Genomic DNA, 27,509 nt, shown 5'->3' with positions numbered 1-27,509 from the left:
AAAACGGCCAAAACCACAGAAATATAGCATGTCCAAAAAATGACCGAAGATGCAAGGCTATAGTATGGCAAAAATGTCAAAATATGGCACGTTCAAAAACAGCTAAAACACTTTAAAACCACCTAACATAGCGTGCTGAGACACACCATAGCAAAGAAAGTTGCAAAAATGGCCAAAAACACCATAAAAAGCATGTTCAAAAAATGACCGAAGATGCAAGGCTATAGTATGGCAAAAATGTCAAAATATGGCACGTTCCAAAAACAGCTAAAAACACTTTAAAACCACCTAACATAGCATGCTAAGACACGCCATAGCAAAGTAAGTTGCAAAAACGTCCAAAAACACCATAAAATAGCATGTCCAAAAAATGACCGAAGATGCAAGGCTATAGTATGGCAAAAATGTCAAAATATGGCACATTCCAAAAACAGCTAAAAACACTTTAAAACCACCTAACATAACGTGCTGAGACACGCCATAGCAAAGAAAGTTGCAAAAACGGTCCAAAACACAAAGATATAGCATGTCCAAAAAATGACCGAAGATGCAAGGCTATAGTATGGCAAAAATGTCAAAATATGGCACATTCCAAAAACAGCTAAAAACACTTTAAAACCACCTAACATAACGTGCTGAGACACGCCATAGCAAAGAAAGTTGCAAAAACGGTCCAAAACACAAAGATATAGCATGTCCAAAACATGACCGAAGATGCAAGGCTATAGTATGGCAAAAATGTCAAAATATGGCACGTTCCAAAAACAGCTAACAACACTTTAAAACCACCTAACATAGCGTGCTGGGACACGCCATAGCAAAGAAAGTTGCAAAATGGCCAAAAACACCATAAAATAGCATGTCCAAAAAATGACCGAAGATGCAAGGCTATAGTATGGCAAAAATGTCAAAATATGGCACATTCCAAAAACAGCTAAAAACACTTTAAAACCACCTAACATAGCGTGCTGACACACGCCATAGCAAAGAAAGTTGCAAAAATAGCCAAAAACACCAAAAATTGCATGTCCAAAAAATGACAGAAAATGCAAGGCTATAGTATGGCAAAAATGTCAAAATATGGCACGTTCCAAAAACAGCTAAAAACACTTTAAAACCACCTAAAATAGCGTGCTGAGACACGCCATAGCAAAAAAAGTTGCAAAAACGGCCAAAACCACAGAAATATAGCATGTCCAAAAAATGACCGAAGATGCAAGGCTATAGTATGGCAAAAATGTCAAAATATGGCACGTTCCAAAAACAGCTAAAAACACTTTAAAACCACCTAACATAGCGTGCTAAGACACGCCATAGCAAAGTAAGTTGCAAAAACAGCCAAAAACACAGAAATATAGTATGTTCAAAAAATGACCGAAGATGCAAGGCTATAGTATGGCAAAAATGTCAAAATATGGCACATTCCAAAAACAGCTAAAAACACTTTAAAACCACCTAACATAGCGTGCTAAGACACGCCATAGCAAAGTAAGTTGCAAAAATGGCCAAAAACACCATAAAATAGCATGTCCAAAAAATGACCGAAGATGCAAGGCTATAGTATGGCAAAAATGTCAAAATATGGCACGTTCCAAAAACAGCTAAAAACACTTTAAAACCACCTAAAATAGCGTGCTGACACACGCCATAGCAAAGAAAGTTGCAAAAACAGCCAAAAACACAGAAATATAGTATGTCCAAAAAATGACCGAAGATGCAAGGCTATAGTATGGCAAAAATGTAAAAATATGGCACATTCCAAAAACAGCTAAAAACACTTTAAAACCACCAAACATAACGTGCTGAGACACGCCATAGCAAAGAAAGTTGCAAAGACGGTCCAAAACACAAAGATATAGCATGTCCAAAAAATGACCGAAGATGCAAGGCTATAGTATGGCAAAAATGTCAAAATATGGCACGTTCCAAAAACAGCTAAAAACACTATAAAACCACCTAAAATAGCGTGCTGAGACACGCCATAGCAAAGAAAGTTGCAAAAACGGTCCAAAACACAAAGATATAGCATGTCCAAAACATGACCGAAGATGCAAGGCTATAGTATGGCAAAAATGTCAAAATATGGCACATTCGAAAAACAGCTAAAAACACTTTAAAACCACCTAACATAGCGTGCTGACACACGCCATAGCAAAGAAAGTTGCAAAAATAGCCAAAAACACCAAAAATTGCATGTCCAAAAAATGACAGAAAATGCAAGGCTATAGTATGGCAAAAATGTCAAAATATGGCACGTTCCAAAAACAGCTAAAAACACTTTAAAACCACCTAAAATAGCGTGCTGAGACACGCCATAGAAAAAAAACTTGCAAAAACGGCCAAAACCACAGAAATATAGCATGTCCAAAAAATGACCGAAGATGCAAGGCTATAGTATGGCAAAAATGTCAAAATATGGCACGTTCCAAAAACAGCTAAAAACACTTTAAAACCACCTAACATAGCGTGCTAAGACACGCCATAGCAAAGTAAGTTGCAAAAACAGCCAAAAACACAGAAATATAGTATGTTCAAAAAATGACCGAAGATGCAAGGCTATAGTATGGCAAAAATGTCAAAATATGGCACATTCCAAAAACAGCTAAAAACACTTTAAAACCACCTAACATAGCGTGCTAAGACACGCCATAGCAAAGTAAGTTGCAAAAATGGCCAAAAACACCATAAAATAGCATGTCCAAAAAATGACCGAAGATGCAAGGCTATAGTATGGCAAAAATGTCAAAATATGGCACGTTCCAAAAACAGCTAAAAACACTTTAAAACCACCTAAAATAGCGTGCTGACACACGCCATAGCAAAGAAAGTTGCAAAAACAGCCAAAAACACAGAAATATAGTATGTCCAAAAAATGACCGAAGATGCAAGGCTATAGTATGGCAAAAATGTAAAAATATGGCACATTCCAAAAACAGCTAAAAACACTTTAAAACCACCTAACATAACGTGCTGAGACACGCCATAGCAAAGAAAGTTGCAAAGACGGTCCAAAACACAAAGATATAGCATGTCCAAAAAATGACCGAAGATGCAAGGCTATAGTATGGCAAAAATGTCAAAATATGGCACGTTCCAAAAACAGCTAAAAACACTTTAAAACCACCTAAAATAGCGTGCTGAGACACGCCATAGCAAAGAAAGTTGCAAAAACGGTCCAAAACACAAAGATATAGCATGTCCAAAACATGACCGAAGATGCAAGGCTATAGTATGGCAAAAATGTCAAAATATGGCACGTTCCAAAAACAGCTAACAACACTTTAAAACCACCTAACATAGCGTGCTGAGACACGCCATAGCAAAGAAAGTTGCAAAAATGGCCAAAAACACCATAAAATAGCATGTCCAAAAAATGACCGAAGATGCAAGGCTATAGTATGGCAAAAATGTCAAAATATGGCACATTCCAAAAACAGCTAAAAACACTTTAAAACCACCTAACATAACGTGCTGAGACACGCCATAGCAAAGAAAGTTGCAAAGACGGTCCAAAACACAAAGATATAGCATGTCCAAAAAATGACCGAAGATGCAAGGCTATAGTATGGCAAAAATGTCAAAATATGGCACGTTCCAAAAACAGCTAAAAACACTTTAAAACCACCTAAAATAGCGTGCTGACACACGCCATAGCAAAGAAAGTTGCAAAAACAGCCAAAAACACAGAAATATAGTATGTCCAAAAAATGACCGAAGATGCAAGGCTATAGTATGGCAAAAATGTCAAAATATGGCACATTCCAAAAACAGCTAAAAACACTTTAAAACCACCTAACATAACGTGCTGAGACACGCCATAGCAAAGAAAGTTGCAAAGACGGTCCAAAACACAAAGATATAGCATGTCCAAAAAATGACCGAAGATGCAAGGCTATAGTATGGCAAAAATGTCAAAATATGGCACGTTCCAAAAACAGCTAAAAACACTTTAAAACCACCTAAAATAGCGTGCTGAGACACGCCATAGCAAAGAAAGTTGCAAAAACGGTCCAAAACACAAAGATATAGCATGTCCAAAAAATGACAGAAGATGCAAGGCTATAGTATGGCAAAAATGTCAAAATATGGCACGTTCCAAAAACAGCTAAAAACACTTTAAAACCATCTAAAATAGCGTGCTGAGACACGCCATAGCAAAGAAAGTGTCTAAAATGGCCAAAACCACAGAAATATAGCATGTCCAAAAAATGACCGAAGATGCAAGGCTATAGTATGGCAAAAATGTCAAAATATGGCACGTTCCAAAAACAGCTAAAAACACTTTAAAACCACCTAACATAGCGTGCTGAGACACACCATAGCAAAGAAAGTTGCAAAAATGGCCAAAAACACCATAAAAAAGCATGTTCAAAAAATGACCGAAGATGCAAGGCTATAGTATGGCAAAAATGTCAAAATATGGCACGTTCCAAAAACAGCTAAAAACACTTTAAAACCACCTAACATAGCGTGCTGAGACACGCCATAGCAAAGAAAGTTGCAAAAATGGCCAAAAACACCATAAAATAGCATGTCCAAAAAATGACCGAAGATGCAAGGCTATAGTATGGCAAAAATGTCAAAATATGGCACGTTCCCAAAAACAGCTAAAAACACTTTAAAACCACCTAACATAAGCGTGCTGAGACATGCCATAGCAAAGAAAGTTGCAAAAACGGTCCAAAACACAAAGATATAGCATGTCCAAAAAATGACCGAAGATGCAAGGCTATAATATGGCAAAAAAGTCAAAATATGGCACGTTCCAAAAACAGCTAAAAACACTTTAAAACCGCCTAAAATAGCGTGCTGACACACGCCATAGCAAAGAAAGTTGCAAAAACGGTCCAAAACACAAAGATATAGCATGTCCAAAAAATGACTGAAGATGCAAGGCTATAGTATGGCAAAAATGTCAAAATATGGCACGTTCCAAAAACAGCTAAAAACACTTTAAAACCACCTAAAATAGCGTGCTGAGACACGCCATAGCAAAGAAAGTGTCTAAAATGGCCAAAACCACAGAAATATAGCATGTCCAAAAAATGACCGAAGATGCAAGGCTATAGTATGGCAAAAATGTCAAAATATGGCACGTTCCATAAACAGCTAAAAACACTTTAAAACCACCTAAAATGGCGTGCTGAGACACGCCATAGCAAAGAAAGTGTCTAAAATGGCCAAAACCACAGAAATATAGCATGTCCAAAAAATGACCGAAGATGCAAGGCTATAGTATGGCAAAAATGTCAAAATATGGCACGTTCCAAAAACAGCTAAAAACACTTTAAAACCACCTAACATAGCGTGCTGAGACACGCCATAGCAAAGAAAGTTGCAAAAATGGCCAAAAACACCATAAAATAGCATGTCCAAAAAATGACCGAAGATGCAAGGCTATAGTATGGCAAAAATGTCAAAATATGGCACGTTCCAAAAACAGCTAAAAACACTTTAAAACCACCTAACATAGCGTGCTGAGACACGCCATAGCAAAGAAAGTTGCAAAAACGGTCCAAAACACAAAGATATAGCATGTCCAAAAACTGACCGAAGATGCAAGGCTATAGTATGGCAAAAATGTCAAAATATGGCACGTTCCAAAAACAGCTAAAAACACTTTAAAACCACCTAACATAGCGTGCTGAGACACGCCATAGCAAAGAAAGTTGCAAAAATGGCCAAAAACACCATAAAAAAGCATGTTCAAAAAATGACCGAAGATGCAAGGCTATAGTATGGCAAAAATGTCAAAATATGGCACGTTCCAAAAACAGCTAAAAACACTTTAAAACCACCTAAAATAGCGTGCTGAGACACGCCATAGCAAAGAAAGTTGCAAAAACGGCCAAAACCACAGAAATATAGCATGTCCAAAAAATGACCGAAGATGCAAGGCTATAGTATGGCAAAAATGTCAAAATATGGCACGTTCCAAAAACAGCTAAAAACACTTTAAAACCACCTAAAATAGCGTGCTGAGACACGCCATAGCAAAGAAAGTTGCAAAAACGGTCCAAAACACAAAGATATAGCATGTCCAAAAAATGACTGAAGATGCAAGGCTATAGTATGGCAAAAATGTCAAAATATGGCACGTTCCAAAAACAGCTAAAAACACTTTCAAACCACCTAAAATAGCGTGCTGAGACACGCCATAGCAAAGAAAGTGTCTAAAATGGCCAAAACCACAGAAATATAGCATGTCCAAAAAATGACCGAAGATGCAAGGCTATAGTATGGCAAAAATGTCAAAATATGGCACGTTCCAAAAACAGCTAAAAACACTTTAAAACCACCTAAAATAGCGTGCTGACACACGCCATAGCAAAGAAAGTTGCAAAAACGGTCCAAAACACAAAGATATAGCATGTCCAAAAAATGACTGAAAATGCAAGGCTATAGTATGGCAAAAATGTCAAAATATGGCACGTTCCAAAAACAGCTAAAAACACTTTAAAACCACCTAAAATAGCGTGCTGAGAAACGCCATAGCAAAGAAAATTGCAAAAATGGCCAAAAACACCATAAAATACCATGTCCAAAAAATGACCGAAGATGCAAGGCTATAGTATGGCAAAAATGTCAAAATATGGCACGTTCCAAAAACAGCTAAAAACACTTTAAAACCACCTAAAATAGCGTGCTGAGACACGCCATAGCAAAGAAAGTGTCTAAAATGGCCAAAACCACAGAAATATAGCATGTCCAAAAAATGACTGAAGATGCAAGGCTATAGTATGGCAAAAATGTCAAAATATGGCACGTTCCAAAAACAGCTAAAAACACTTTAAAACCACCTAACATAGCGTGCTGAGACACGCCATAGCAAAGAAAGTGTCTAAAATGTCCAAAAACACCATAAAATAGCATGTTCAAAAAATGACAGAAAATGCAAGGCTATAGTATGGCAAAAATGTCAAAATATGGCACGTTCCAAAAACAGCTAAAAACACTTTAAAACCACCTAACTTAGCGTGCTGAGACACGCCATAGCAAAGAAAGTTGCAAAAACGGTCCAAAACACAAAGATATAGCATGTCCAAAAAATGACCGAAGATGCAAGGCTATAGTATGGCAAAAATGTCAAAATATGGCACGTTCCAAAAACAGCTAAAAACACTTTCAAACCACCTAAAATAGCGTGCTGAGACACGCCATAGCAAAGAAAGTGTCTAAAATGGCCAAAAACACCATAAAATAGCATGTCCAAAAAATGACCGAAGATGCAAGGCTATAGTATGGCAAAAATGTCAAAATATGGCACGTTCCAAAAACAGCTAAAAACACTTTAAAACCACCTAAAATAGCATGCTGAGAAACGCCATAGCAAAGAAAGTTGCAAAAATGGCCAAAAACACCATAAAATAGCATGTCCAAAAAATGACCGAAAATGCAAGGCTATAGTATGGCAAAAATGTCAAAATATGGCACGTTCCAAAAACAGCTAAAAACACTTTAAAACCACCTAAAATAGCATGCTGAGACACGCCATAGCAAAGAAAGTGTCTAAAATGGCCAGAACCACAGAAATATAGCATGTCCAAAAAATGACAGAAGATGCAAGGCTATAGTATGGCAAAAATGTCAAAATATGGCACGTTCCAAAAACAGCTAAAAACACTTTCAAACCACCTAAAATAGCGTGCTGAGACACGCCATAGCAAAGAAAGTGTCTAAAATGGCCAAAACCACAGAAATATAGCATGTCCAAAAAATGACCGAAGATGCAAGGCTATAGTATGGCAAAAATGTCAAAATATGGCACGTTCCAAAAACAGCTAAAAACACTTTAAAACCACCTAACATAGCGTGCTGAGACACGCCATAGCAAAGAAAGTTGCAAAAACGGCCAAAAACACAGAAATATAGCATGTCCAAAAAATGACCGAAGATGCAAGGCTATAGTATGGCAAAAATGTCAAAATATGGCACGTTCCAAAAACAGCTAAAAACACTTTAAAACCACCTAAAATAGCGTGCTAAGACACGCCATAGCAAAAGAAAGTTGCAAAACGGTCCAAAACACAAAGATATAGCATGTCCAAAAAATGACTGAAGATGCAAGGCTATAGTATGGCAAAAATGTCAAAATATGGCATGTTCCAAAAACAGCTAAAAACACTTTAAAACCACCTAACATAGCGTGCTGAGACACGCCATAGCAAAGAAAGTGTCTAAAATGGCCAAAACCACAGAAATATAGCATGTCCAAAAAATGACCGAAGATGCAAGGCTATAGTATGGCAAAAATGTCAAAATATGGCACGTTCCAAAAACAGCTAAAAACACTTTAAAACCACCTAACATAGCGTGCTGAGACACGCCATAGCAAAGAAAGTTGCAAAAAAGGCCAAAAACACCATAAAAAAGCATGTTCAAAAAATGACCGAAGATGCAAGGCTATAGTATGGCAAAAATGTCAAAATATGGCACGTTCCAAAAACAGCTAAAAACACTTTAAAACCACCTAAAATAGCGTGCTAAGACACGCCATAGCAAAGAAAGTTGCAAAAACGGCCAAAACCACAGAAATATAGCATGTCCAAAAAATGACCGAAGATGCAAGGCTATAGTATGGCAAAAATGTCAAAATATGGCACGTTCCAAAAACAGCTAAAAACACTTTAAAACCACCTAAAATAGCGTGCTGAGACACGCCATAGCAAAGAAAGTTGCAAAAACGGTCCAAAACACAAAGATATAGCATGTCCAAAAAATGACTGAAGATGCAAGGCTATAGTATGGCAAAAATGTCAAAATATGGCACGTTCCAAAAACAGCTAAAAACACTTTCAAACCACCTAAAATAGCATGCTGAGACACGCCATAGCAAAGAAAGTGTCTAAAATGGCCAAAACCACAGAAATATAGCATGTCCAAAAAATGACCGAAGATGCAAGGCTATAGTATGGCAAAAATGTCAAAATATGGCACGTTCCAAAAACAGCTAAAAACACTTTAAAACCACCTAAAATAGCGTGCTGAGACACGCCATAGCAAAGAAAGTGTCTAAAATGGCCAAAACCACAGAAATATAGCATGTCCAAAAAATGACCGAAGATGCAAGGCTATAGTATGGCAAAAATGTCAAAATATGGCACGTTCCAAAAACAGCTAAAAACACTTTAAAACCACCTAAAATAGCGTGCTGAGACACGCCATAGCAAAGAAAGTGTCTAAAATGGCCAAAACCACAGAAATATAGCATGTCCAAAAAATGACCGAAGATGCAAGGCCATAGTATGGCAAAAATGTCAAAATATGGCACGTTCCAAAAACAGCTAAAAACACTTTCAAACCACCTAAAATAGCGTGCTGAGACACGCCATAGCAAAGAAAGTTGCAAAAACGGTCCAAAACACAAAGATATAGCATGTCCAAAAAATGACTGAAGATGCAAGGCTATAGTATGGCAAAAATGTCAAAATATGGCACGTTCCAAAAACAGCTAAAAACACTTTCAAACCACCTAAAATAGCGTGCTGAGACACGCCATAGCAAAGAAAGTGTCTAAAATGGCCAAAACCACAGAAATATAGCATGTCCAAAAAATGACCGAAGATGCAAGGCTATAGTATGGCAAAAATGTCAAAATATGGCACGTTCCAAAAACAGCTAAAAACACTTTCAAACCACCTAAAATAGCGTGCTGAGACACGCCATAGCAAAGAAAGTGTCTAAAATGGCCAAAACCACAGAAATATAGCATGTCCAAAAAATGACCGAAGATGCAAGGCTATAGTATGGCAAAAATGTCAAAATATGGCACGTTCCAAAAACAGCTAAAAACACTTTAAAACCACCTAAAATAGCGTGCTGAGACACGCCATAGCAAAGACAGTTGCAAAAATGGCCAAAACCACAGAAATATAGCATGTCCAAAAAATGACCGAAGATGCAAGGCTATAGTATGGCAAAAATGTCAAAATATGACACGTTCCAAAAACAGCTAAAAACACTTTAAAACCACCTAAAATAGCGTGCTGAGAAACGCCATAGCAAAGAAAATTGCAAAAATGGCCAAAAACACCATAAAATACCATGTCCAAAAAATGACCGAAGATGCAAGGCTATAGTATGGCAAAAATGTCAAAATATGGCACGTTCCAAAAACAGCTAAAAACACTTTCAAACCACCTAAAATAGCGTGCTGAGACACGCCATAGCAAAGAAAGTGTCTAAAATGGCCAAAACCACAGAAATATAGCATGTCCAAAAAATGACTGAAGATGCAAGGCTATAGTATGGCAAAAATGTCAAAATATGGCACGTTCCAAAAACAGCTAAAAACACTTTAAAACCACCTAACATAGCGTGCTGAGACACGCCATAGCAAAGAAAGTTGCAAAAATGTCCAAAAACACCATAAAATAGCATGTTCAAAAAATGACAGAAAATGCAAGGCTATAGTATGGCAAAAATGTCAAAATATGGCACGTTCCAAAAACAGCTAAAAACACTTTAAAACCACCTAACTTAGCGTGCTGAGACACGCCATAGCAAAGAAAGTTGCAAAAACGGTCCAAAACACAAAGATATAGCATGTCCAAAAAATGACCGAAGATGCAAGGCTATAGTATGGCAAAAATGTCAAAATATGGCACGTTCCAAAAACAGCTAAAAACACTTTCAAACCACCTAAAATAGCGTGCTGAGACACGCCATAGCAAAGAAAGTGACTAAAATGGCCAAAACACCATAAAATAGCATGTCCAAAAAATGACCGAAGATGCAAGGCTATAGTATGGCAAAAATGTCAAAATATGGCACGTTCCAAAAACAGCTAAAAACACTTTAAAACCACCTAAAATAGCATGCTGAGAAACGCCATAGCAAAGAAAGTTGCAAAAATGGCCAAAAACACCATAAAATAGCATGTCCAAAAAATGACCGAAAATGCAAGGCTATAGTATGGCAAAAATGTCAAAATATGGCACGTTCCAAAAACAGCTAAAAACACTTTAAAACCACCTAAAATAGCATGCTGAGACACGCCATAGCAAAGAAAGTTGCAAAAATGGCCAAAAACACCATAAAATAGCATGTCCAAAAAATGACCGAAGATGCAAGGCTATAGTATGGCAAAAATGTCAAAATATGGCACGTTCCAAAAACAGCTAAAAACACTTTAAAACCACCTAAAATAGCGTGCTGAGACACGCCATAGCAAAGAAAGTGTCTAAAATGGCCAAAACCACAGAAATATAGCATGTCCAAAAAATGACCGAAGATGCAAGGCTATAGTATGGCAAAAATGTCAAAATATGGCACGTTCCAAAAACAGCTAAAAACACTTTAAAACCACCTAACATAGCGTGCTGAGACACGCCATAGCAAAGAAAGTTGCAAAAACGGCCAAAAACACAGAAATATAGCATGTCCAAAAAATGACCGAAGATGCAAGGCTATAGTATGGCAAAAATGTCAAAATATGGCACATTCCAAAAACAGCTAGAAACACTTTAAAACCACCTAAAATAGCGTGCTAAGACACGCCATAGCAAAGAAAGTTGCAAAAACGGTCCAAAACACAAAGATATAGCATGTCCAAAAAATGACTGAAGATGCAAGGCTATAGTATGGCAAAAATGTCAAAATATGGCACGTTCCAAAAACAGCTAAAAACACTTTCAAACCACCTAAAATAGCGTGCTGAGACACGCCATAGCAAAGAAAGTGTCTAAAATGGCCAAAACCACAGAAATATAGCATGTCCAAAAAATGACCGAAGATGCAAGGCTATAGTATGGCAAAAATGTCAAAATATGGCACGTTCCAAAAACAGCTAAAAACACTTTCAAACCACCTAAAATAGCGTGCTGAGACACGCCATAGCAAAGAAAGTTGCAAAAATGGCCAAAAACACCATAAAATAGCATGTCCAAAAAATGACCGAAGATGCAAGGCTATAGTATGGCAAAAATATCAAAATATGGCACGTTCCAAAAACAGCTAAAAACACTTTAAAACCACCTAACATAGCTTGCTGAGACACGCCATAGCAAAGAAAGTTGCAAAAATGTCCAAAAACACCATAAAATAGCATGTCCAAAAAATGACCGAAGATGCAAGGCTATAGTATGGCAAAAATGTCAAAATATGGCACGTTCCAAAAACAGCTAAAAACACTTTCAAACCGCCTAAAATAGCGTGCTGACACATGTCATAGCAAAGAAAGTTGCGAAAATGGCCAAAAACACCATAAAATAGCATGTCCAAAAAAGGACCGAAGATGCAAGGCTATAGTATGGCAAAAATGTCAAAATATGGCATGTTCCAAAAACAGCTAAAAACACTTTCAAACCACCTAAAATAGCATGCTGAGACACGCCATAACAAAGAAAGTTGCAAAAATGGCCAAAAACACCATAAAATAGCATGTCCAAAAAATGACCGAAAATGCAAGGCTATAGTATGGCAAAAATGTCAAAATATGGCACGTTCCAAAAACAGCTAAAAACACTTTAAAACCACCTAACATAGCGTGCTGACACACGCCATAGCAAAGAAAGTTGCGAAAATGGCCAAAACCACAGAAATATAGCATGTCCAAAAAATGACCGAAGATGCAAGGCTATAGTATGGCAAAAATGTCAAAATATGGCACGTTCCAAAAACAGCTAAAAACACTTTTAAACCACCTAAAATAGCGTGCTGAGACACGCCATAGCAAAGAAAGTTGCAAAAACGGCCAAAAACCACAGAAATATAGCATGTCCAAAACATGACCGAAGATGCAAGGCTATAGTATGGCAAAAATGTCAAAATATGGCACGTTCCAAAAACAGCTAAAAACACTTTAAAACCACCTAACATAGCGTGCTGACACACGCCATAGCAAAGAAAGTTGCAAAAACGGTCCAAAACACAGATATAGCATGTCCAAAAAATGACCGAAGATACAAGGCTATAGTATGGCAAAAATGTCAAAATATGGCACGTTCCAAAAACAACTAAAAACACTTTAAAACCACCTAAAATAGCGTGCTGAGACACGCCATAGCAAAGAAAGTGTCTAAAATGGCTAAAACCACAGAAATATAGCATGTCCAAAAAATGACCGAAGATGCAAGGCTATAGTATGGCAAAAATGTCAAAATATGGCACGTTCCAAAAACAGCTAAAAACACTTTAAAACCACCTAAAATAGCGTGCTGAGACACGCCATAGCAAAGAAAGTTGCAAAAACGGTCCAAAACACAAAGATATAGCATGTCCAAAAAATGACTGAAGATGCAAGGCTATAGTATGGCAAAAATGTCAAAATATGGCACGTTCCAAAAACAGCTAAAAACACTTTAAAACCACCTAACATAGCGTGCTGAGACACGCCATAGCAAAGAAAGTGTCTAAAATGGCCAAAACCACAGAAATATAGCATGTCCAAAAAATGACCGAAGATGCAAGGCTATAGTATGGCAAAAATGTCAAAATATGGCACGTTCCAAAAACAGCTAAAAACACTTTAAAACCACCTAAAATAGCGTGCTGAGACACGCCATAGCAAAGAAAGTGTCTAAAATGGCCAAAGACACAATAAAATACCATGTCCAAAAAATGACCGAAGATGCAAGGCTATAGTATGGCAAAAATGTCAAAATATGGCACGTTCCAAAAACAGCTAAAAACACTTTCAAACCACCTAAAATAGCGTGCTGAGACACGCCATAGCAAAGAAAGTGTCTAAAATGGCCAAAACCACAGAAATATAGCATGTCCAAAAAAAATGACCGAAGATGCAAGGCTATAGTATGGCAAAAATGTCAAAATATGGCACGTTCCAAAAACAGCTAAAAACACTTTAAAACCACCTAAAATAGCGTGCTGAGACACGCCATAGCAAAGAAAGTGTCTAAAATGGCCAAAAACACCATAAAATAGCATGTCCAAAAAATGACCGAAGATGCAAGGCTATAGTATGGCAAAAATGTCAAAATATGGCACGTTCCAAAAACAGCTAAAAACACTTTAAAACCACCTAAAATAGCGTGCTGAGACACGCCATAGCAAAGAAAGTTGCAAAAACGGTCCAAAACACAAAGATATAGCATGTCCAAAAAATGACTGAAGATGCAAGGCTATAGTATGGCAAAAATGTCAAAATATGGCACGTTCCAAAAACAGCTAAAAACACTTTAAAACCACCTAACATAGCGTGCTGAGACACGCCATAGCAAAGAAAGTGTCTAAAATGGCCAAAACCACAGAAATATAGCATGTCCAAAAAATGACCGAAGATGCAAGGCTATAGTATGGCAAAAATGTCAAAATATGGCACGTTCCAAAAACAGCTAAAAACACTTTAAAACCACCTAAAATAGCGTGCTGAGACACGCCATAGCAAAGAAAGTGTCTAAAATGGCCAAAGACACCATAAAATACCATGTCCAAAAAATGACCGAAGATGCAAGGCTATAGTATGGCAAAAATGTCAAAATATGGCACGTTCCAAAAACAGCTAAAAACACTTTCAAACCACCTAAAATAGCGTGCTGAGACACGCCATAGCAAAGAAAGTGTCTAAAATGGCCAAAACCACAGAAATATAGCATGTCCAAAAAATGACCGAAGATGCAAGGCTATAGTATGGCAAAAATGTCAAAATATGGCACATTCCAAAAACAGCTAAAAACACTTTAAAACCACCTAAAATAGCGTGCTGAGACACGCCATAGCAAAGAAAGTGTCTAAAATGGCCAAAAACACCATAAAATAGCATGTCCAAAAAATGACCGAAGATGCAAGGCTATAGTATGGCAAAAATGTCAAAATATGGCACGTTCCAAAAACAGCTAAAAACACTTTCAAACCACCTAAAATAGCGTGCTGAGACACGCCATAGCAAAGAAAGTGTCTAAAATGGCCAAAACCACAGAAATATAGCATGTCCAAAAAATGACCGAAGATGCAAGGCTATAGTATGGCAAAAATGTCAAAATATGGCACGTTCCAAAAACAGCTAAAAACACTTTAAAACCACCTTAAATAGCGTGCTGAGACACGCCATAGCAAAGAAAGTGTCTAAAATGGCCAAAACCACAGAAATATAGCATGTCCAAAAAATGACCGAAGATGCAAGGCTATAGTATGGCAAAAATGTCAAAATATGGCACGTTCCAAAAACAGCTAAAAACACTTTTAAACCACCTAAAATAGCGTGCTGGGACACGCCATAGCAAAGAAAGTTGCAAAAACGGCCAAAACCACAGAAATATAGCATGTCCAAAACATGACCGAAGATGCAAGGCTATAGTATGGCAAAAATATCAAAATATGGCACGTTCCAAAAACAGCTAAAAACACTTTAAAACCACCTAACATAGCGTGCTGAGACACGCCATAGCAAAGAAAGTTGCAAAAATGGCCAAAAACACCATAAAATAGCATGTCCAAAAAATGACCGAAAATGCAAGGCTATAGTATGGCAAAATGTCAAAATATGGCACGTTCCAAAAACAGCTAAAAACACTTTAAAACCACCTAAAATAGCGTGCTGAGACACGCCATAGCAAAGAAAGTTGCAAAAACGGTCCAAAACACAAAGATATAGCATGTCCAAAAAATGACTGAAGATGCAAGGCTATAGTATGGCAAAAATGTCAAAATATGGCACGTTCCAAAAACAGCTAAAAACACTTTAAAACCACCTAAAATAGCGTGCTGAGACACGCCATAGCAAAGAAAGTGTCTAAAATGGCCAAAACCACAGAAATATAGCATGTCCAAAAAATGACCGAAGATGCAAGGCTATAGTATGGCAAAAATGTCAAAATATGGCACGTTCCAAAAACAGCTAAAAACACTTTAAAACCACCTAAAATAGCGTGCTGAGACACGCCATAGCAAAGAAAGTGTCTAAAATGGCCAAAAACACCATAAAATACCATGTCCAAAAAATGACCGAAAATGCAAGGCTATAGTATGGCAAAAATGTCAAAATATGGCACGTTCCAAAAACAGCTAAAAACACTTTAAAACCACCTAAAATAGCGTGCTGAGACACGCCATAGCAAAGAAAGTTGCAAAAACGGTCCAAAACACAAAGATATAGCATGTCCAAAAAATGACTGAAGATGCAAGGCTATAGTATGGCAAAAATGTCAAAATATGGCACGTTCCAAAAACAGCTAAAAACACTTTAAAACCACCTAACATAGCGTGCTGAGACACGCCATAGCAAAGAAAGTGTCTAAAATGGCCAAAACCACAGAAATATAGCATGTCCAAAAAATGACCGAAGATGCAAGGCTATAGTATGGCAAAAATGTCAAAATATGGCACGTTCCAAAAACAGCTAAAAACACTTTAAAACCACCTAAAATAGCGTGCTGAGACACGCCATAGCAAAGAAAGTGTCTAAAATGGCCAAAGACACCATAAAATACCATGTCCAAAAAATGACCGAAGATGCAAGGCTATAGTATGGCAAAAATGTCAAAATATGGCACGTTCCAAAAACAGCTAAAAACACTTTCAAACCACCTAAAATAGCGTGCTGAGACACGCCATAGCAAAGAAAGTGTCTAAAATGGCCAAAACCACAGAAATATAGCATGTCCAAAAAATGACCGAAGACGCAAGGCTATAGTATGGCAAAAATGTCAAAATATGGCACGTTCCAAAAACAGCTAAAAACACTTTCAAACCACCTAAAATAGCGTGCTGAGACACGCCATAGCAAAGAAAGTGTCTAAAATGGCCAAAACCACAGAAATATAGCATGTCCAAAAAATGACCGAAAATGTGTGTGTGTTACCTGAGGTAAACTCCCATCATCCACCACGGTGTCAAACTCTTGATCCATCAGTTCCGCAATGAAGTCTTCGACCTCGCAGCGCTGCAGGTCAGCTGGTCACACACACACACACACACACACACACACACACACACACACACACACACAGAGTGAGGTCACTTCCTTTCATGTTTCAGTCTAACATACCAGCTCAGACCGATAACAGTTTCCCGATTGGTGGACCCTCAGCAGGCTCCGCCTCTGTACCAGCCAATCAGGGGGTAGCACTCACATGGCCCCACCCTCCTGTGAAGCGGCGTCCTCTGCTGTCTCCTGTCCCACCATGCTGCCACCGCACTCCCATGGCTCCTACATCCTGCTCAAGGGACAGTGTCATCAGGCCGCCCGCGATCAGCGGAGCTGGGCCGCGGCAGGTGGCGGGCGGCCTGATAACGGTGGGCGTGGCGTTTTAAATAACCTATGACTCCAACATAAACACCATTGTAACCTCACACCCCAAAATAAATGAAAAGATCCTCCACAGAGCTTATGAGATATGTCTCAGAGGGACATGTCTCATAGGAAGACGTCTTCAGGGGTCCAGCTGCTGGTTCTGTGTCTCATTCAGGGCCCGGGCCCCCATCTGGGGCCTGAGGGACTCAGACAATAACATTCAGCTTGTGACAGTGCCGCTGACATCTGCCGGGCCCCTGGACGTCTTTTCTGTCTTCTGTTGGCCTTGGACAGCCGTCTTTTCTGTCTTTGAGGTATGCTCAGCTGTGTCTCGTTTTAACCAATGAGGAGCTTGTTAGTGGGTGGAGCTTGTCAGCGGGTGGAGCTTGTCAGTGGGTGGAGCTTGTCGGTGGGTGAAGCATTTCAGTGGGAGGAGCTTGTTGGTGTGCAGGGCTACTGCCAAACGGTAGCTGAGTGAGTCACGTATTTTCACTCTCAGGTGTGGAGGTGAAACCCAGGCCCCCAGGAAGTGCGCCATGCGTTGATGCAAAATGAACATAGCGGCCGAAAGTGGAATTACAGCGTTTGAGTCGGTCGCGTGACGACACTGGCCCAGAAAGACTTTTCCCCTTTGACTAACATGAGGAAAGAGACATCTGTAAATCAGTTCATAATTTTTTGTGAGCATCAAAACCCCCACGCTCCCTGTCTAGATGTAAACCATTCAGTTCAATAATATTTGAAAAGAGCCGCAAGTTTGAATTTTTTAGAACGCCATTCAAGCTAGCCGAGGCGCTAATCCGGAAGTTGGACGCTCCACCTGCGAAAGTTAACCGCTCGCCCGCGCTCGCTCACGCCTGGCCGCATTCAGCTGCCGTTAATCTGGACTGCGCTGCTCTATGGGCCAGTAGTCGTAGGGCCAGTTTCTAAACCTGGAAAAGAAACTTTCTCTGCTTCATGCGCCAACAAGCAAGGAGGGTAGAACGAGGCTCCGCCCCCATGGCGGTATCCAGACTTCCTTATACATCCACGGTGGAATCTGGTCAGAGTCACGACACAGCGAGAGCCCAGGTACACTCAGGTTAGGGCTGGCCAATTTTGACTGATTTCTTCGTCTTTTTTTTTTGTTTGTTTTTATGACAAAAAAAACATTCAAATCTTAAATTGGGTGTGGTTTGACGAGGGCGGCGCATCGCCGTAATCGATTACGTGAATACGTTGATTCACGTAATGTGCGTCGACGCGTCGCACCGTTTCACATTGCGCACGTCATGAGAGCGTGAGCGGCGCTGAGTGTGTTGTTTTTGTTTCAGCGCTCATGTCATCAGGTTAGAGCGCGCACGCTGCACCCCTGAGCAGCGCCTGTCAGGCGCGTCTGAGCCGCGCGTCAGCTGCAGAACATCCACGAAACGGTGGCTCGCCGTTTTTTTCGCGTTAGTTGACTCTGTACCGCTTTATACTGCAGTTTAGTCTCTCTGTCACAGAGATGAGGAAAAACTAAGATGTTTGTTTTACCTCAACTTCCTTGCTTCCCTTTCAGAACAAAAGCCCCCTGACTGCGTCTCTGTGGACAGAACGCCATCAGCTGCTGACATAATGTATTTTATTTTGAAACATTGACAGGATGTGGTTGTCAGCTGTGCAGGAGCTTGTATAACTTCATAAATGAGAGGAACGTGCTTATAAATATGAAAACACAGCAGTCACATCAGCAGGCAGCGGTGCGCCTTAAGGCAGTTCAGGCTGGACTGTTGTGATGCAGAAAGAACGGACGAGTTATAATTATTTCTGTTAGAGAAAAGTTTGAGTGTTATTCAAACTGCAGTAATTTTACTGTCAGATGTTTTGTTGTGCTGCTAGATTTGAGTTTTGTTACTGAAACAAAAAAATAATCAATACATTAATTGATTAAGCAAAAATAATCACTAGATTAATCAATAAAAAAAATAATCATTAGGTGCAGCCCTCGTGTGAAAACAGAGATTTTACTTTTAGGCCAAAAGTCAGGAGAACAAACCTGTGATCTCTGTACACAGTACACAGTACCTGAGCAGGTAGAGTACACAGTACACAGTACACAGTACACAGTACCTGAGCAGGTAGAATACACAGTACACAGTACACAGTACCTGAGCAGGTAGAGTACACAGTACACAGTACACAGTACCTGAGCAGGTAGAGTACAGTAACAGTACAGTATAAACATATACAAGAAAGAGCTGCTGTTACTTCAAAGGTTACTATGGTTACTCACCGTTGTCATGAAAATACTGCCGGACTACATCCACCATCCAATCAGCTTTCTGCTTCCCGTACACGCCCCCAAAGCCGTTATCTACGGCGATCTGAGGATGTAAACAAACAGGAGCGATTTTGTAAGCTTTGAGCTCCGCCCTCTTTTCAATTCAAAATATTACAATATTATATTATTATTATATTAATAATAATTCAACATCAATAATAAAAATATAATAAGAATAGCCAACAAAGACAACCTCTTTATTATTATTATTATTATTATTATTATTATTGTTGTTGTTGTTATAATTTCGGACATTATTAAGTCGGAAATAATAATGTGAGTCAGTGTGAGTTCTTTTGTCTCTCGGTCTGATGTCACAAAATGTCTTTTTATTTCACAAAACCACGGAGGACAGCCAGACCGTCACTGTGGGTACATCCCAATATCCCTCCTCGACTCCTCGGCTCCTCCATCTTCTATCCTCGATCACTTGACCCGCAAACCGATCAGGACCGAAACACGTAAGGACATCCCAACTGTCGAATGCACTCGGAGGAGTCTGGGAGCGGAGGAGGCGGGAGGCTCTCGGAGGAGAGGGAAGCGAGGATACATGAGGGCGGCCTTCAAGTCTTTTACCGGGCGACGCGCCCCCGCGAGCGGATACCGGCTATTGATCGGACCGCGGCCGCGACCGATCAGACCGATCTGACGCGCCGACATCACCGCATCACTCCCAACTTTTCCACGTTAATGTTTCCTGATCCACCATCTTTTTCTCGATCTGTCGTTTCCCTCCTAAACTTTTATCAAAACACCGATCGTCATTTCAAACAGTCACACGAGAGGCTGATCGCTCCTGAGCGCCGCTTTGATGAGTTAGCGCAGGGGTCGGAAACCTTCACGTGTCTGAAGCCACAAAACATATTTGATACTTAAAATGAGTGAATCTGAGTTTTCTCCCCTGAGCCGTCTCCCTCTGAGGCGTCTCCCTCTGAGGCGTCTCCCTCTGAGCTGTCTCCTGTCCTGGATTTGAAATCTATCGCTAACCCTTTTTTGATTCAGGACCGTCACCACTTTTGAAATTTTAGAAAGAATTTATCAGAAAAGGCACGAAAGCCGCAGAAATACGATCCGAACTCAAGGTGACGAAACATTAACCCTTTAAATATTCCGCCTGCAGGATTCAGATTTCTGCAACTGAGAAATAAAACAGACAAACAACGACGAAACTGAATCTTCAAAAAATAAGATCACGACTCGTTTCCATATAAACCATAGTCAGAGACGCGGGAGACGGGCCAAAGAGACACTGCCTACCCCTGCGCTAAAGACATGTCTCTGTCCTCGCATCTCCTGTGGGTAGGACGAAGACGTGAGGAAGAGATGCGAGTGAGGGAAACGGGGATGTACCCAGTGTCTGTGTGTGTCTCTGTGTCTGTGTGTGTCTCTGTGTCTGTGTGTGTCTCTGTGTCTCTGTGTCTCAGTGTGTCTCTGTGTCTCAGTGTCTCAGTGTGTCTGTCTCTGTGTCTCAGTGTCTCAGTGTGTCTGTCTCTGTGTCTCAGTGTGTGTCTTTTTCTCTGTGTCTCAGTGTCCTCCTATCCAGATCGGATGTGGACAGAATGTCCTCAGATGTCAGGAGGACTGTCTGTGATTTGGACTTCATGCTTTTACTTTGACATGACCAAAGACTTCCGTCATGTTAGCATTAGCCTGTTAGCTGGTCCCGGTGGTCAGTCGTCTCAGTGTGTGTCCTCTCAGTGTGTGTCCTCTCAGAGTGTCCTCTCAGAGTTTACCTGTAGGACCGGCCAGGTGTGCAGGACAGCTCTCACTCCCTCCGACAACAGCTCACGTGAACCCGCGGAGGCCGCCATGTTGGATGTGACAGACAGAAGCAGTCGAGAGAGGAGTACTGATCAGACAGAAGCAGCCGAGAGAAGATCACTCCGATCAGACAGATATTTAGATTTTAGATTTTAGTGTGTGTGTGTGTGTGTGTGTGTGTGTGTGTGTGTGTGTGAGAGAGAGAGAGAGTGTGTGTGTGTGTGTGTGTGTGTGTGTGAGAGAGAGAGTGTGTGTGTGTGTGTGTGTGTGTGTGTGTGTGTGTGTGTGTGTGTGTGTGTGAGAGAGAGAGTGTGTGTGTGTGTGTGTGTGTGTGTGTGTGTGTGTGTGTGTGTGTGTGTGTGTGTGTGTGTGTGTGTAAACGAGGAGGAGAGGATGATGAGGGATCCCTCTTCAGGACGGACAGATGAGTGATAGATGTCGTAAATAACAAATGAAATACAATCATCAAAAGGAAAGAGAAAGAGAGAGGGAGGAGAGAGGGAGAGAGGGGGAGAGAGGGGAGAGAGAGAGGGGAGAGAGGGAGAGAGAGGGGAGAGAGGAGGGGAGGGGGGAGAGAGGGAGAGAGGGTGAGATAGAGAGAGAGAGAGGGGGGGAGAGGGAGAGAGGGGAAGAGAGGGAGAGGGGGGAGAGGGGGAAGAGAGGGAGAGAGGGGGGGAGAGGGGAAGAGAGGGAGAGGGGGAGAGGGGAAAGAGAGGGAGAGAGAGGGGGAGAGAGGGAGAGGAGGAGAGAGAGAGGGGGGTGAGAGGGGGGAGAGGGAGAGAGAGAGAGGGGGGTGAGAGGGGGAGAGAGGGGAGAGGGGAGAGAGGGAGAGAGGGGTGGGGAGAGGGGAGAGAGGGGAGAGGGGAGGGAAGAGAGGGAGAGGGGGAGAGAGGGAGAGAGGGGGAGAGAGAGGGGAGAGAGGGGAGAGGGGAGAGGGGGAGAGAGGGGGGAGAGGGGGAGAGGGGAGAGGGGGAGAGGGGAGAGAGGGGGAGAGGGGGAAGAGAGGGAGAGAGGGAGGGGGTGAGGGGGAGAGAGGGGAGGGGGAGGGGGAGAGGGGAGAGAGGGGAGAGAGGGAGAGAGGGGAGAGAGGGGAGGGGGGAGAGAGGGTGGGAGAGAGGGTGAGAGGGGGAGGGGGGGGGGACTCTGTGATGATGTTGTAGGTGATGATAAGTGTCATGATAATGAGGGAGACTTGGATGAATCTTGAACACAACTTTATTCAGCAACGTGGCTCTGTATTTGCTACCAGCTCTCTGCTCATGTACATACACAATTTTTGTAGGCGAACTCCATCCGGGTGACGTCACCACGTACACTCCTACGCTGGCTACGGTAGCCTCATAGTGACATTAAACTTAAATCTCACAACATCTCCCCTCTTAGAAGGAAAACTAAACATTCCGGGTTTACTATTTCCGGTTAAAGTGCAAATCATTCTTCATATCTGAACTTAATACTTTCTGGTAGACAATATCTGTAACCCTATTATTTTCAATAAACTGTAACATGTCAAACAGTATCAGTTTCTATTAACATCAATATACAACATAACTTTTCAGTTTTCTTTTTCCATAACAGTCTCTCCTCTCTCCTTACTGAACATAGGACATCATCGGGGTAGACTACCCTCAGTCCTGAAAAGGGATTATTCTGCCCTTGAACAGAGAGGAAAATACTCCTTCGGAATCCCCATCAGTCTCTGAATCTGAGAGGCAGCTTAACTTCACGGCCTCTGGCGGTCAGCCTCTGGGAAGTAGTGGACTGAGGAGGAGACCGTGGGATGGAATCTGACAATGGTGGGCTCCGGGGTGGTTCTTGTGGAGCTCCTGTCAGCTTGGCTGGGGAACCGCAGTCCTGCTGAGGGACAGGATCAGCACTCTGCTGATGTGTCGCAGGGTTGTTGGTCTCCGGGACGGCCTGAAGATGTCGTCTGTTGCGACGAGTCACCGTGCCGCTGTCCATCTCCACCACGTAGGATCTCGGTTCCTGAGACTTACTGATGACTTTAGCGGGGGTCTTCCAGCCCTTGTCTCCATCAAGTTTTACTCTGACCTCTTGACCTGGGTGCAGCTCAGGGAGAGGACGAGCTGAATGTCGGCGGTTGTAAAAGAACCTGTAAGCCTCCTTAGCTGCGGTGTCTTTCTGGTGTACGAGGTCATAGTTGGCTGGTTTTGGCTGTAATGATTCCTCCAGTGCTGGGACAGTTGTACGAATCTGTCGTCCTGTCATCAACTGTGCGGGACTCACTCCGGTTGCAGCAATGGGTGTAGAGCGATAGCTCATTAAAGCCAGGCAGGGGTCAGGCTGTTTAAGAATGCGTTTAGCTGTTTGGACTGCTCTCTCAGCTACACCGTTGCCTTGTGGGTAGTGGGGACTGGAGGTTATGTGGGTGAAGCCATAGTTCTGTTTGAACTCCTGGAACTCAGCTGATGTGAACTGAGTGGCGTTATCACTCACTAACTCTAGTGGAATTCCCCATCTCACAAACGTATTTAAGCTTGCTGATCACAAGAGCACTTGTAGTGGTTGAGAGGGAAGCTATTTCAATATCTCGTGAAAAATAATCAACTACAATGAGGTAGTTCTTACCCTCCAGCACGCACAGATCGGTTGCGATCCTTTGCCATGGACCACTCGGCAGCGGAATCATCTCCAGTGGTTCTCGTCTCTGTGTAGGTTTGTGTTCTGCACAGAAATCACATGACTTACTTTCTTGGTGATCTGGGCTCCTACGTTGGGCCACCACACAGTCAACCGGGCCCGCTCGCGACACTTGGTGAGGCCCTGGTGACCTTCGTGCAGCTGGTCTAGCATGCTGGATCTGAGTGCTGCTGGAACAACAATGCGATCATGGTACAGCACCAGTCCATCAGATTCAGAAAGGTGAGCTCTGGCTGTGAAAAATCCTCGCAGTGGTGAGAACTCTGCCATTCTTTGTGGCCATCCTTTTCTGATGAACTTGATCGTTTTTTGAAGATCCGCGTCATCCTGCGTGGCTCTGCGGATTTCCTCCATCTTAGGTGAGGTGATTGGCTTGTTCTTTACCACAATGTTCACATATGCTCTGACCTGATCATCTGTGTCTGACTTGTGATCTCCATCCAGAGGGTGCCTTGATAGTGCGTCAGCCACCACCAGCTGTTTCCCTGGGACGTGCTCTGCGATGACATCAAACCGCATCAGCCGCATAAGCAGCCTCTGACACCTCAGTGGCGTTTTATCCAGATCGTAGCTGTTGATCAATGGTACCAGGGGCTTGTGGTCTGTCTGGAGACGTACTTTACTCATCCCCTGGATGTAGCGGGCGAAGCGCTCACAGGCCCACACGCTTGCCAAGCACTCCTTCTCTATTTGAGAGTATCGTTTCTCTGCATCTGTGAGGGTGCGGGAGGCGAAGGCGACGGCTCGCAACTCCCCGTCGTGGTCCTGCAGCAGAGTGGCGCCCAGGCCGTAGCTGCTGGTGTCCGCTGTGACCACAGTCTGCCGGCCTGCGTCGTAGTAGCATAAAGCTGGTGCTGCTGCTAGTGTGACTTTGGCTTTGTTGAATGCGCTCTCTTGAAGCGCACCCCAGACCCATGCTGTCTCTTTTCTGAGCAGGCTCGTGAGCGGGTGCAGCATGGTGGACAGGCCAGGAAGGAATTTGCCCACGTAATTCATGAGCCCAAGTACCTGGCGAAGCTGCTCCACATTTGTGGGAGCGGGCAGTTTGGTGATAGCCTCAACTTTGCTGCTGTCTGGTTTCACTCCATCAGCGCCAATGATGTGCCCAAAAAACTGTAGCTCAGTCTGTCTGAAGTGGCACTTTGCTCTGTTAAGCTTGAGACCTGAAGCTTTGATGGTACATAGCACCGCATCCAAGCGTTGGACGTGTTCCTCCTTGCCCAAACAAATCTCTTAGGTCTCTCCAACTGGTGCAGAACGCTGCTGCTCGTGTTTTAACGGGAAGCAAGAAAAGGGATCATATTTCTCCTGTTTTAGCTTCTCTGCACTGGCTCCCTGTGAAATCCAGGATTGAATTTAAAATCCTCCTCCTTACTTACAAAGCTCTAAATGGTCAGGCTCCATCCTATCTGTCACAGCTCATAGTTCCTTACCAACCCTCAAGATCACTGCGCTCTGAAAACGCAGGGTTACTTGTGGTTCCCAAAATTTCCAAAATTAGGTTAGGAACCAGAGCCTTCAGCTACCATGCTCCTCTCCTATGGAACCATCTTCCATTTTCGGTCAGGGAGGCAGACACCGTTTCAACTTTTAAGGGTAGACTTAAGACCTTCCTCTTTGATAAAGCTTATAATTAGGGCTGGCTTAGGCTGCCTGGTCCAGCCCATAGTTAGGCTGACATAGGTTTAACCTGCCGGGGGACTTCCTCTGATACGCTGAGCTCCTTTCCTTCTCTCAATGCCGCCATCAGAAATCATGCATGTCTGTTTACTGCATTGCCATTTGCAAGCTTAGCTTAGCTCTGTGATAGCCATGTGGTACTCTCACTACCTGGGGCTCGCGATTACAGAGCCTGGGTCTGTTGAACTGCACTACGCTAATCCTGTTGCCTCTCGGGAGCGTTCCTGCTCCCTTGTTTCCTAGTTTCCCTGGATCCTGGCCGTAACCTTGACTGTGCCTGACCGTGGTGATAGCTGTGCTGATGCCGCGACCCTGCCTTTGGTTGTGCTCGTGCTGTGGCTGTACTGATTCTGTGCCCCCCGCTCACCCTGATCGTGGTCTGGTCCTGGTTGCGCCGATGCTGTGATCTTGCCTTTGGACAAATCCCTTTCACATATGCATGAGACTGTTATCATCTCTATCAACATCATCATAGAGAGCAATTACTAATTTCACACCTACCATTATTGTAATATGACATGCATCTGTTTCTATTATTGCTGTGCCCCCCCCTCACCCTCTCTCCCCCTCTCTCTTTCTCTTTCCTTTTTTGCCATGATTGTATTTCACTTGCTATTTACGACATCTATTGCTCGTCTGTCCGTCCTGGAAGAGGGATCCCTCACTATCCTCTACCGCTCTTCCTGAGGTTTCTTCCTCTTTTTTTTCCCCGTTACAGGGGTTCTTTTTGGGGAGTTTTTCCTCGGGTGATGTGAGGGTCTAAGGGCAGAGGGATGTCGTACACTGTAAAGCCCTCTGAGGCAAACCATGTTTTGTGATAATGGGCTATATAAATAAAACTGACTTGACTTGACTTGTCAGCCCCGTAGACCAGGATGTCATCCATCACGACGACGGTTCCTTCCAGGCCCTTCAGCAGATTACTCATGAGCCACTGGAAGATCTCGGGTGCTGATGTAATTCCGAATGGCAGACGTTTAAAGCAGAATCTGCCCATGGGGGTTATGAACGTTGTCAATTTCTGGCAGCTGGGATCCAGTGGGATCTGCCAGAATCCGCTTGATGCATCCAGTGTCGAAAATACCTTAGCTCCAGCTAGCTTGGGTGTTATGTCATCCAGTGTGGGTAGAATGTAGCGCTCTCGCTTTACTCCCTTGTTGAGTCTTTTTAAGTCCACGCACACTCTGACCTCGTCTTTGTTGCGTTTTGGGGCAGGCACCATCGGTGCACACCAATCGGTGGGTTCAGTGACCTCCTCGATGATTCCCAAGTTGAGCATACGCCTTAACTCCTTCTCTACTTTCGGTAGAAGTGGAAAGGGGACTCTGCATGGCGTGTTCACAGTGTATGGCACTGCATCATCTGTCAGTTCTATCTTAACAGGCTCACAAATCAGTAGTCCTATTTCTCCGAACACGTCGTTTGTCAGGCTGCGGCTGATCTCGTTCACTCTTGCAACCAGTCCCATTCGTTTTGCAACTGACTTTCCCAGTAGGTCACTTGTGTACTGTCTTTTTATCACAGTGATCCAGTACTGATATTTCTGCTTTTTGTACGTGCTGTTGGCGATGAATTTTCCCACACATGAAACTTTCCCGCCTGGACTGTACACAGGCAGCTTAGAAACAGTCAGTCTGGGCCTCGGCTGTAGCCTATTGAATGTCTCTTCTGTTATAACCGTCGTGTCGGCTCCAGTATCGATTTTAAACTCGACTGGGTTGCCATTTACTTCAAGCTTTACGTCCCAGTCAGTGTCTGAGTCAGGCTCAACTATGACAGTCGGCTTTGTATCGTTCACAGAACCAAGGAAAATTCCTCCTATGAAAAATGAATCCTCCTCTGAATCCTCCACACCCTCTGTCCTGACTTTTTTTTAGCATTTTGGATTTACATACCGCTTCAAAATGACCCATC

General features: G+C 42.2%; 1 protein-coding gene across 1 annotated transcript in view; it reads right to left on the bottom strand.

The window, feature by feature from the left end:
* The window catches only part of tsr2 (TSR2 ribosome maturation factor), a 37,635-nt gene extending 16,278 nt beyond the window's left edge, over positions 1-21,357 (bottom strand). The window contains exons 1-3 of the mRNA XM_088081505.1: positions 21,227-21,357; positions 19,446-19,536; positions 16,760-16,851 (exon numbers count right to left, since the gene is read on the bottom strand). Of these exons, the coding sequence (XP_087937631.1) occupies positions 16,760-16,851; positions 19,446-19,536; positions 21,227-21,304 (261 nt within the window). The 5' untranslated portion in view covers positions 21,305-21,357. The remainder of the gene's footprint in view (positions 1-16,759; positions 16,852-19,445; positions 19,537-21,226) is intronic.
* Positions 21,358-27,509: the final 6,152 nt, after the last annotated feature.

The sequence above is a fragment of the Plectropomus leopardus genome, chromosome 9 (genome assembly GCF_026936395.1).
Source record: "Plectropomus leopardus strain MGB_pleo_1.0 chromosome 9, ASM2693639v1, whole genome shotgun sequence".
NCBI lineage: Eukaryota > Metazoa > Chordata > Actinopteri > Perciformes > Serranidae > Plectropomus > Plectropomus leopardus.
This window is presented reverse-complemented; position numbering and strand designations above follow the sequence as displayed.